The sequence below is a fragment of the Beta vulgaris genome, chromosome 5 (assembly GCF_026745355.1).
Source record: "Beta vulgaris subsp. vulgaris cultivar EL10 chromosome 5, EL10.2, whole genome shotgun sequence".
Lineage (NCBI taxonomy): Eukaryota > Viridiplantae > Streptophyta > Magnoliopsida > Caryophyllales > Amaranthaceae > Beta > Beta vulgaris.
This window is the reverse complement of record NC_079206.1, coordinates 227,528-240,446: the sequence shown is the minus strand read 5'-3', so window position 1 is coordinate 240,446 and position 12,919 is coordinate 227,528. Positions and strand designations below refer to the sequence as shown.

Genomic DNA, 12,919 nt, shown 5'->3' with positions numbered 1-12,919 from the left:
TCTTTTGTACAGGCTTGAGCTGTTGCTCTTATGGGTGTTTGGCCATATATGTGGCCTGCGAGTTGTATACCCTGTCATTTAGGTGGGTTATAGGTGTTGAAATATGATTTCTTGAGAAGATATGCTAGCTGCCTCCGATTGAAGTAATGTGATGATACATCTATAGTTGTCAGTTCTCGGCATCACATTCATAGATATATTATATAATGTGCTTGCCAGTAGATATGTATGTATGTTTGCAACTTGTAAGACCTGGGATTATGTATTATTACCCCTTTTCTTTTCTGTAAATGGAAAATCCATTGGAATTCAATACTTGATACAACTATCTAGCTGCAAAAAGGAGGGAGTTCCTGTTAAAGGATGCAGAACCATGGAAGAAATGTCATCTCATCATTGACATGATTTTCCTTCTCTTCAGTCATTAGTCATAACTGTTTTTAGATATTTTTCGTACTCATAGATTTAGCCTTGTTTTAGATATCCATTACCAGTGTCAAATATGCTAGCTGCCTCCGATTGAAGTAATGTGATGATACATCTATAGTTGTCAGTTCTCGGCATCACATTCATAGATAGATTATATAATGTGCTTGCAGTAGATATGTATGTATGTATGTATGTATGTATGTATGTTTGCAACTTGTAAGACCTGGGATTATGTACTATTACCCCTTCTCTTTTCTGTAAATGGAAAATCCATTGGAATTCAATACTTGATACAACTATCTAGCTGCAAAAAGGAGGGAGTTCCTGTTAAAGGATGCAGAACCATGGAAGAAATCCATTAAGAAAAATCAAGAAAAATATTTTTTCAGCACATATTCCTCTAGTTTAATGTATATTTTTTTCATAGTCTATTAAAATAGTTTTCCATCTTATTTAAATAACCAGGTTTTAAAAATTCTGTATAATATGTATAGTTTCATATATTTCTTAATTTAATGTGATATTATCTCGTACCTTTATTTTTACAATTGTTTTATACTCGTATCAGTTTTCTTACAACCCAGAGCATCGAGAGTATGTCCAAATTAGTACATATATACGTCTGTAGGATGAGAATCATACACATGATGAACATGAAGGACTAGATTATGGACACAAAGATCAATACTAATGAATATGTACCACCAGAGATGTACATATGTTCATTTTACTTGTTAATCATGTACATGTGTTCATTGGCTTGTTAGCCATGTACATGCACACCATGCTCTACGTATAAGCGTGTGCACCATCTAGACGTTGGAGAGCATGTATTTTCGCTAGGGTGGTAATGGATCGGGTTGGGTCACAATCAGGCCAAGTTGGCGAGTTAGCGGGTTGAGAACCCCTCAACCTGCACCCGACCTGTTAACTTAAACGGGCTGAAAATTACAACCTAATCCAACCTTTTGATAAACGGGTCAACCTTCAGGTCGACCCGTTTAATCTTTTGTTTTGCGTTTTCCAGAAAAAATAAAAAACAACAAAAATTTTGTTACAAAGCAACAATAAGAAATAACTTAGCATTAAGCCATTACATTATCATATAACATCAGATTGGTGAAAATCAACAAAGTTGTTCAAAAGCAATCGAAGAAATCCAACTGTTGTTCAAAACATCATTACAACTCCATAAATAATTGTTCAATATTAATACTAATTACTAAATGATAAGGAAGAGCTTACGACTAAGTTGAATTTGTGATTTTTTGAAGAAGACTCAAGAGTGAATTGCGAAGAGTCGAAGACATAATGAAGAAGAGTAGAAGACTAAAGAGTGCTGTTAGGGTTTTAGGTTTCTTAATGATGTTAGCGTTTGTTTTATTAGAAGAGTTACTATGGCCTATGGGTGGTTGGGCAGTTGAATGATTCACATTATAGTCGTGAAATGCATTAGGTTTTTAACTGTCTATATAGGCCAACCCAATTTTTTTTAGCTGTGAAATGAGTTAGGATTTGTGCGTTGTTTTCATAAATAGGTTTTACGGATCAAAATGAGGTCGGAATTTTCAACTTGACCTCAAGTCAACCCATTTAATTAAACTGGATAAAATTTTTGACCCAATCCATTAGTAATATTTTGAGAGGTCTAGTTTTGGCTAGGGGAAGGAAACATAAACATAAAAGAGAAGAGAAGGCTGGCGAACTGCAAATTGTTGGAAACAGAAGAAAGATTGAAAAGTTAAGAAAGAGGGATAGAAATAGACAAGGAAAACCTAGGTTTCGTTAGGACGTAGGAGAGAGAGGAAGATGAAATTGAAATCATTGATATCGTCTCTTCTCTCGAAGAAGAAGAAGGCTGAGGCAGGGGAAGAAGGCGGAAATTGTGAGGAATCTGATGAAGTCTTCAAGAATGATTTAATTTCTCGCAAGAAACTGTGTGTTGTGATAAACATTGACAATACTCTTCTGGACTCTCTTAGAGGGGCGATTACGCCATGGAAGATCACCACTATCTTTCAGAATCCGCAGTTCAAAGGTCCGTTCGGCAAGGGATCTTTTATGCGTCGCCGGAATTAGATAGAAATATCAAATTAAGGCCCTATATTCGAACCTTTTTGGAGAAATTGACCCGTGATTACGACATCGTTTTGTACTCGAGGGTTTCCCCACAGTATCTTGATATCATGACTGATGTTCTTGATCGTGATAGCGTGTACCGTAAAGCCGGGTGCCTGACGTCGGTATACGAGGACGATGACATTGGCAAAAAGCATCTTCATCCGATATTGAAGAACAGGGAGGTTGTGTGTATCCTTGATTGCAGGGAAAGTGGTTGGGAGAAGTACGCTGATAATCTTATCAAGATTGATCCTTACTGTTATTTCGTAACCAAGGCCAGGGCTAATAATAATCTTAATCTTCATCTTCCAAAGTCATGGATTCAATTGAAAGGAGATGAGTGCGAGGAAGGTGGCGAGCTATATAGGGTTTTACGCGTCTTGTCTGTTGCTCACATTTTCTTTTTCAAGCCGGATAGCTCTCATGACATCCGCCAAGTCATTCACAATCTCAAATCCCAGAACAAACTCTATAAATACCGTACGCTTTAGTCTCTTTTCGCTACTCTACTCTTTTATTCTCACTCAAATCCAAACAACAAACTCTATAAATACTGTGTCTGTATGCGTCTTTATTGCAGCCAATGTGGTTGTGGTTGTGGTTGTGGTTGTGGTTGTGGTTGTGGTTGTGGTTGTGGTTGTGGTTGTGGTTGTGGTTGTGGTTGTGGTTGTGATTGTGGTTGTGATTGTGATTGTGGTTGGGACTAGTATATGTTAATTCCTGTGCTGTTTTTATTGGTCTAATAAACAAATTCCTACTACTAACTTTGTGCTTGCAATTTATCATCCAAATGTGTTTGTGTGTGTTTTGGCCTTTTGAGCTTGCATTTTATGCCAGATTTTCGTGTGTGTCTGTTAATTCATAGTCACCTCTTCTATGAGTGTCAGTATAGCACACAATGTATCCAACATATCAAGAATTGGCTGCACATTAGAGGCCAGAGCAATACTTATCATGGTCGTATAAGATTCATGTGTAGAACTGACATAGGGTCTGCTTTAAGGAACAAGGTTTGCGCTGCAATGTTGTTAACTGTCATCATAGATTACATGGGGCCAGAGCAGTATGGAAGGCCATTATTGATGTTCTGTTGAATAAGAAACTTCCAAATATACAGAAAACCATGGATTACATCAAATACATTTAAAGGGGAGAATTTCCCACCTTATAAGAAGTAAAACAGTCAAACTGATATAGATTGGTATATAGTAGGCTATGTTTAGTCTTTTGTACAGGCTTGAGCTGTTGCTCTTATGGGTGTTTGGCCATATATGTGGCCTGCGAGTTGTATACCCTGTCATTTAGGTGGGTTATAGGTGTTGAAATATGATTTCTTGAGAAGATATGCTAGCTGCCTCCGATTGAAGTAATGTGATGATACATCTATAGTTGTCAGTTCTCGGCATCACATTCATAGATATATTATATAATGTGCTTGCCAGTAGATATGTATGTATGTTTGCAACTTGTAAGACCTGGGATTATGTATTATTACCCCTTTTCTTTTCTGTAAATGGAAAATCCATTGGAATTCAATACTTGATACAACTATCTAGCTGCAAAAAGGAGGGAGTTCCTGTTAAAGGATGCAGAACCATGGAAGAAATGTCATCTCATCATTGACATGATTTTCCTTCTCTTCAGTCATTAGTCATAACTGTTTTTAGATATTTTTCGTACTCATAGATTTAGCCTTGTTTTAGATATCCATTACCAGTGTCAAATATGCTAGCTGCCTCCGATTGAAGTAATGTGATGATACATCTATAGTTGTCAGTTCTCAGCATCACATTCATAGATAGATTATATAATGTGCTTGCAGTAGATATGTATGTATGTATGTATGTATGTATGTTTGCAACTTGTAAGACCTGGGATTATGTACTATTACCCCTTCTCTTTTCTGTAAATGGAAAATCCATTGGAATTCAATACTTGATACAACTATCTAGCTGCAAAAAGGAGGGAGTTCCTGTTAAAGGATGCAGAACCATGGAAGAAATCCATTAAGAAAAATCAAGAAAAATATTTTTTCAGCACATATTCCTCTAGTTTAATGTATATTTTTTTCATAGTCTATTAAAATAGTTTTCCATCTTATTTAAATAACCAGGTTTTAAAAATTCTGTATAATATGTATAGTTTCATATATTTCTTAATTTAATGTGATATTATCTTGTACCTTTATGTTTACAATTGTTTTATACTCGTATCGGTTTTCTTACAACCCAGAGCATCGAGAGTATGTCCAAATTAGTTAATATGCACGTCTGTAGGATGAGAACCATACACATGATGAACATGAAGGACTAGATTATGGACGCAAAGATCAATACTAATGAATATGTACCACCAGAGATGTACATATGTTCATTTGACTTGTTAATCATGTATATGTGTTCATTGGCTTGTTAGCCATGTACATGCACACCATGCTCTACGTATAAGCGTGTGCACCATCTAGACGTTGGAGAGCATGTATTTTGGCTACATGGTTGCTAAATACAACCTCACTTTACTACTACAACCCTACAAAATATCTAAAATACCCTTAACTTTAAAACCCATTTCTCTCTCTAACTACTCCTCTCTCCACTCCTCTCTCTCTCCTTCTTCCTTCTTCCTTCTTCGTCCTCTTGAAGATGTTTATGATTCAATATTAATTTGTACCCAATTCTCCATCATATGGGGCGATTTCCCCATTTCTCTCTCTAACAACTCCTATCTCTCCATCTTCCCTCTTCGTCCTTTTCAGATGTTGAACAAATTGGGGCTGATTCAAGAATAATTTGTATCCAATTCTCCATCTTTTGGGGAGATTTGCATGAGTGATTGTGTTATTGGCTTCGTGCAATGCGAATTGGGTCTTGATTTTTAACCAAATTGCATGACTTTGGCGCAAATCGGTTAGTTCTAGGGTTTATTTTTTTGAAAAATTCTGGCTGGTTGGCGCAAATTGATGCGTTTTGCTAATTTTTTGATTGATGCGTTCTTCTGATTTTCTTATTGCTGATTTAATATTTCATGCAAGGTGCACGAAACAGATTCAATTGTTTCGTGCAGATTGCACGAAACGGAATCATCTGTTTCGTGTAGTCTGCACGAAACGAAATCATCTGTTTCGTGTAGTCTACACGAAACGGAATCGTCTGTTTCGTGTAGTCTACACGAACCAGACTAATCATGCATTACGAATTTGCGGAAAAAATTCACAACTTGAATCGTAATTGCGAAAAAAAATTTCACGACTTCAATCATAATTACGAATTTTTTTTTTACAACTTACATCAGATTGAAACTCAATTGGGTCAAAATTATGGTCCATTGAATATCAAATTAAAATTTATAGAGATCTTCAATGAAGTTTTTAATATCTAATAGTTAGAGATGAGGAGAAAATATTTTTAGAGAGAGAAGAGGGTTTTTAGAAAGAATATGATAATAAGGGTTTTTTGGGTTTTTTTTAAGGCTGCGTTAGTAAAGTGAGGTTGCATTTAGCAACACCCTTTGGCTAGGGTGGTAATGGATCGGGTTGGGTCACAGTCAAGGCAAGTTGGCGAGTTAGCGGGTTGAGAACCCCTCAACCTGCACCCGACCTGTTAACTTAAACGGGCTGAAAATTACAACCTAATCCAACCTTTTGTAAACGGGTCAAACCTTCAGGTCGACCCGTTTAATCTTTTGTTTTGCGTTTTCCAGCAGAAATAAATAAAAACAATAAATTTTTGTTACAAAGAACAATAAGAAATAACTTAGCATTAAGCCATTACATTATCATATAACATCAGATTGGTGAAAATCAACAAAGTTGTTCAAAAGCAATAGAAGAAATCCAACTGTTGTTCAAAACATCATTACAACTCCATAAATAATTGTTCAATATTAATACAATTTACTAAATCATAGGGAAGAGCTTACGACTAAGGTGAATTCGTATTTTTTGAAGAAGACTCAAGAGTGAATTGCGAGAGTCGAAGACATAATGAAGAAGAGTAGAAGACTAAAGAGTGATGTTAGGGTTTTAGTTTTCTTAATGATGTTAGGGTTTGTTTTATTAGAAGAGTTACTATGGCCTATGGGTGGTTGGGCAGTTGAATGATTCACATTATAGTCGTGAAATGCATTAGTTTTTAACTGTCTATATAGGCCAACCCAATTTTTTTAGATGTGAAATGAGTTAGGTTTTTACGTTGTTTTCATAAATAGGTTTTACGGATCAAAATGAGATCGGAATTTTCAACTTGACCTCAAGTCAACCCATTTAATTAAACTGGAAAAATTTTTGACCCAATCCATTAATAATATTTTGAGAGGCCTAGTTTTGGCGAGGGAAGGAAAGATAAAAATAAAAGAGAAGAGAAGGCTCGCGATGATGTTTGTCTTGTGTATGACTGTCGATTCTAATCAGTGATAGGATTAGGGATGGGAGTTGGAAGCCAATTAAAATTAGTAGAGACTTAGGTGTTTCCCATTTTTCTACGCAGATGATGTTTTCTGTCTGGTCAGGCGTCCGTAAGAAATGGAGGGGTTATTCAGGGTGTGGAAGTTTGGAACATTTCGGGTCTGAGAGTTAATGTGTCAAAGTCCCTGGTGATTTTCCCTCCAAAAATGAATCCGCAAAGAAGACGCATGTTAGCCGAGTTCTTACCATGAAAGGGTCGACTAGCTTTGGGAAGTACCTTGGATGTAATATTCTTCCGAACAAGCTTAGGAGGGGTGATTATGCTGGTTTATTTAGAAAAAGTCAAGGTTGCTATTAATCGATGGCAAGCTAAATATTGAATATGGCGGGCAGATGCACTCTTATTAAATCAGCGGTGTCCTCTTTCCCGGTCTATGGTATGCAGTCCTCCTTACTGCGGTGTCAGTTATGAATGAGATTGAAAAGATTGTAGGAAATTCCTATGGAATAAGGTGGATAAGTCCACTACTTAGCCAGATTGAGCTGGGATAGGATCTGTAGCCCAACGGGGAAGGGAGGTTTGGGTTTCCGTAGGCTTCATAATTGGAACTTAGCCTTTATGGCTAAATTGGGGTGGATGATTCTTAAAAATGAGACCAAGTTTTGGGTGCGGATCCTTAAGGCCAGATATTGGGAGAAGGGTTCCTTTTTGAGTGCGGTTGCCAAAAATCACCATTCTCCTATTTGGAGAACATATTGAAGGGAGGGAGCTGCTTGAGAAAGGCCTTGTTAGGAGAATTGGGAATGGAGATCCACCTCTATCTGGTATCATTGGTGGGTGGGAGAGGGGCCGTTGGTGATGTGATGGGAGCAACATTCCTGAGTTTATGTCTCATTGGCAAGTGAGCAATATCATCAAAAGGATAGGTGGGACACAAAGAAAATTTCACATTTACTCCCTCTAGATATCATTAAGCAAATAGGGGAAATTCCTCTGGCTTCCATGTCTAGGTGGAGGATGACTTCACCTGGAATTTTGAGAAAAATGGGACTTTCAGTGTTAAATCAGCTTACTATCTTATTAATAGAGGGGAGGAGGAATATGGGGGAAAGGGGCTTTGGCGAGGTTTGTGGAGGAAGAATATTTCGTTTAAGTACAAATTGCTTATTTGGAATGGGATTCACAATATTTTGCCTTCCGCTCTTTTTTTGGCAAGAAGAATTCATAATTTTAATCCCCAGTGTGGTGTGCGATCACCCTATTGAAGATATGATTCACCTCTTTCGTGACTGTTGTGTTGCTTCCAGTGTTTGGATTGAAACTTTAAAACACCATAAACCAAAAAATCACAACATTTTTTTTCAACCTTGAGTGGGAGAATGGCTCGATTTCAATCTTAATCAAAATGATTACTGGTTACCAAGTTCACCACTGCCTTTTGGCATCTTTGGTGTTCGAGAAATAAAGTTGTTTTTGAAAGTGCTGTCAATCACCAAAGTTCACTTACAATAGGGTGGTGGCAGACTTTTTCACTAATGTGAAGGCTTTTCAGGTGATTAATGCTCAGGGCAATGGAAGCAAGGTGGTGCGGAGATGGAAACCACCCCAACAATGGTTTCTGAAACTCAACACTGACGGCGCGTGGAAGGCTGACTGGGCTACTGCTGGAATTGGTGGTGTCTTTAGAGATGCGACAGGGACTGAGAATTTGGATTTGCAAAGAGGGTGGATGCGGGTTCCCCAGAGCGGCGGAGCTGATGGCCATTAGGGAAGGCTTGCAAATTGCTTGGGATTGTAACTACCACAAGCTGGAAGTTGAATGCGACGCAAAAGGGTGGTCCAGCTTCTTGCTAAGCCTCTTGAAGCTGAGAACCATCCTTTGGGGTGATAGTTATGGACATTTGCATTCTCCTTACTAGGCATTGAAGCGTGGAATTCTTCACATCAAAAGAGAAAGCAACAAGGTGGCGCATTGTCTCGCTGCAGAGGCGGTGAATCAGGTGGATGAAAGGGTGGTCTTCATCAATACGCCGGAGCATGCTAAAGAAGCCTACTTCAAAGACAAAGAGTTTGTCGCCAGTTCCTCTTGAGGTCTGGGCGGGGTGTTCGATGTGGCTTTCGTGGATGCAGTGGCGGAGCCAGCTGGGGGGACATGGGGACAGATGTCCCCCCAGTTGCCGGAAGGAACCAGCTAGTCGTCGCAGCGCCTGGAACGCCGACTACACCACCATGTCAAAATGAGTTTTTTTATCATCTAAACCCTCAATTTTAATTTCATTTCTTTATACCTAATTGTACAAAACACTTTCTGCAAAACAATTTACGGAATCCCTTTTCGAAAACGCGAAGAACAAACTAGTAGGTTTCCAGATATGGACAGCAATCGAAGACAGAGCTTTGCTATATTGCTAAGTATTAATTTTGTAGCAATGATTTTTTTTTTTTTGTAGATTGAAAAGTTATTTGATATTGGAAATTTTGAGTCTGTGAATGTAATTGCTTTTGGTTTTTTTGGATTATAGAGAGCAGAGCGAGGAAGAAGAGGAGTGAGCTTTGTGTCATAATACGGTTTGGTTTGAATGGAGTATAAGAATATAATATTCTATATCTAGAATGGTGCAATTTGGTAGAACATGATGTAGTGTTGGTTTGGAAGCTTTCATGAGTCTGGAACTAGTGGTAGTAGGCTAGACTGGCTAGTAGCTTGAGTGATAATAGATAAGGAGTCTTTTTTGATATTTATAAAATTGAGTGTGTAATCTATGGATATGCTCTTGCAAGTTTTCAATGAAAAAACAATCATTCCTCGCTTTCAAAATATGAAGACCCAAAGAATGCATTTGTAATTTCTTTTTACTATGGATTTTTTTTCATTTCTCTTTGGATCGTAAAGCTATATGCATTTTGGAATTTCGGATGTAAAACGCTAAGTATTAAATAATTTGTGTTGTGCTTTTTTTCCAAAAAATTTATCCGACTGTCAGATATCGTTATTTGTCCCCCACTTCGAAAATCCTGGCTCCGCCACTGCGTGGATGGTCGTTTTAACTATATGCTAGGCGGGAGGTTTTAGTAATTGTATCATGTATGTGTTTTCACCTTAATTTGTTGTTTGTGGGTTTGTAACTTCATTGTACTTTCAATGTTTTACTAAACCTGTTTATTAATTTAAGTGGTTTCCTTTTGGATTAAAAAGAGAAGGCTCGCGAACTGCAAATTGTTGGAAACAGGAAGAAAGATTGAAAAGTTAAGAAAGAGGGATAGAAATAGACAAGGAAAACCTAGGTTTCGTTAGGACGTAAGAGAGAGAAGATGAAATTGAAATCATTGATATTTTCTCTTCTCTCGAAGAAGAAGGCTGAGGCTGGGGAAGAAGAAGGCGGAAATTGTGAGGAATCTGATGAAGTCTTCAAGAACGATTTAATTTCTCGCAAGAAACTGTGTGTTGTGATAAATATTGATAATACTCTTCTGGACTCTCTTAGAGGCGCGATTACGCCTGGAAGATCACGACTATCTTTCAGAATCCGGGGTTCAAAGGTCGGTTCGCAAGGGATCTTTTATGCGTCACCGGAATAGATAGGAATATCAAATTAAGGCCTTATATTCGAACCTTTTGGAGAAATTGACCTTGATTACGACATCGTTTTGTACTCGAGGGTTTCCCCACAGTATCTTGAATCATGACTGATGTTCTTGATCGTGATAGCGTGTACCGTAAAGCCGGTGCCTGACGTCGGTATACGAGGACGATGACATTGGCAAAAAGCATCTTCATCCGATATTGAAGAACAGGGAGGTTGTGTGTATCCTTGATTGCAGGGAAAGTGGTTGGGAGAAGTACGCTGATAATCTTATCAAGATTGATCCTTACTGTTATTTCGTAACCAAGGCCAGGGCTAATAATAATCTTAATCTTCATCTTCCAAAGTCATGGATTCAATTGAAAGGAGATGAGTGCGAGGAAGGTGGCGAGCTATATAGGGTTTTACGCGTCTTGTCTGTTGCTCACATTTTCTTTTTCAAGCCGGATAGCTCTCATGACATCCGCCAAGTCATTCACAATCTCAAATCCCAGAACAAACTCTATAAATACCGTACGCTTTAGTCTCTTTTCGCTACTCTACTCTTTTATTCTCACTCAAATCCAAACAACAAACTCTATAAATACTGTGTCTGTATGCGTCTTTATTGCAGCCAATGTGGTTGTGGTTGTGGTTGTGGTTGTGGTTGTGGTTGTGGTTGTGGTTGTGGTTGTGGTTGTGATTGTGGTTGTGATTGTGATTGTGGTTGGGACTAGTATATGTTAATTCCTGTGCTGTTTTTATTGGTCTAATAAACAAATTCCTACTACTAACTTTGTGCTTGCAATTTATCATCCAAATGTGTTTGTGTGTGTTTTGGCCTTTTGAGCTTGCATTTTATGCCAGATTTTCGTGTGTGTCTGTTAATTCATAGTCACCTCTTCTATGAGTGTCAGTATAGCACACAATGTATCCAACATATCAAGAATTGGCTGCACATTAGAGGCCAGAGCAATACTTACATGGTCGTATAAGATTCATGTGTAGAACTGACATAGGGTCTGCTTTAAGGAACAAGGTTTCGCTGCAATGTTGTTAACTGTCATCATAGATTACATGGGGCCAGAGCAGTATGGAAGGCCATTATTGATGTTCTGTTGAATAAGAAACTTCCAAATATACAGAAAACCATGGATTACATCAAATACATTTTAAAGGGGAGAATTTCCCACCTTATAAGAAGTAAAACAGTCAAACTGATATAGATTGGTATAGTAGGCTATGTTTAGTCTTTTGTACAGGCTTGAGCTGTTGCTCTTATGGTGTTTGGCCATATATGTGGCCTGCGAGTTGTATACCCTGTCATTTAGGTGGTTATAGGTGTTGAAATATGATTTCTTGAGAAGATATGCTAGCTGCCTCCGATTGAAGTAATGTGATGATACATCTATAGTTGTCAGTTCTCGGCATCACATTCATAGATATATTATATAATGTGCTTGCCAGTAGATATGTATGTATGTTTGCAACTTGTAAGACCTGGGATTATGTATTATTACCCCTTTTCTTTTCTGTAAATGGAAAATCCATTGGAATTCAACACTTGATACAACTATCTAGCTGCAAAAAGGAGGGAGTTCCTGTTAAAGGATGCAGAACCATGGAAGAAATGTCATCTCATCATTGACATGATTTTCCTTCTCTTCAGTCATTAGTCATAACTGTTTTTAGATATTTTTCGTACTCATAGATTTAGCCTTGTTTTAGATATCCATTACCAGTGTCAAATATGCTAGCTGCCTCTGATTGAAGTAATGTGATGATACATCTATAGTTGTCAGTTCTCGGCATCACATTCATAGATAGATTATATAATGTGCTTGCAGTAGATATGTATGTATGTATGTATGTATGTTTGCAACTTGTAAGACCTGGATTATGTACTATTACCCCTTCTCTTTTCTGTAAATGGAAAATCCATTGGAATTCAATACTTGATACAACTATCTAGCTGCAAAAAGGAGGGAGTTCCTGTTAAAGGATGCAGAACCATGGAAGAAATCCATTAAGAAAAATCAAGAAAAATATTTTTTCAGCACATATTCCTCTAGTTTAATGTATATTTTTTTTCATAGTCTATTAAAATAGTTTTCCATCTTATTTAAATAACCAGGTTTTAAATATTCTGTATAATATGTATAGTTTCATATATTTCTTAATTTAATGTGATATTATCTCGTACCTTTATTTTTACAATTGTTTTATACTCAGTTCAGTTTTCTTACAACCCAGAGCATCGTGAGTATGTCCAAATTAGTACATATACACGTCTGTAGGATGAGAATCATACACATGATGAACATGAAGGACTAGATTATGGACACAAAGATCAATACTAATGAATATGTACCACCAGAGATGTACATATGTTCATTTTACTTG

The 12,919-nt window shown here is 37.5% G+C and overlaps 1 protein-coding gene across 1 annotated transcript; it reads left to right on the top strand.

Annotated features, from left to right (window-relative positions):
* The first annotated feature begins 2,426 nt into the window (after window positions 1-2,426).
* LOC104907839 (RNA polymerase II C-terminal domain phosphatase-like 4) lies at window positions 2,427-3,041 on the top strand. Its single transcript, XM_010696845.4, has one exon. The coding sequence runs from the start codon at window positions 2,427-2,429 to the stop codon at window positions 3,039-3,041; it is 615 nt and encodes a 204-aa protein (XP_010695147.3).
* The last annotated feature ends 9,878 nt before the right edge of the window (window positions 3,042-12,919 follow it).

Excerpts from the sequence above, each read along its gene's own strand:
- LOC104907839 (XM_010696845.4), top strand. The coding sequence starts at position 2,427 with ATGGAAGATCACCACTATCTTTCAGAATCCGCAGTTCAAAGGTCCGTT.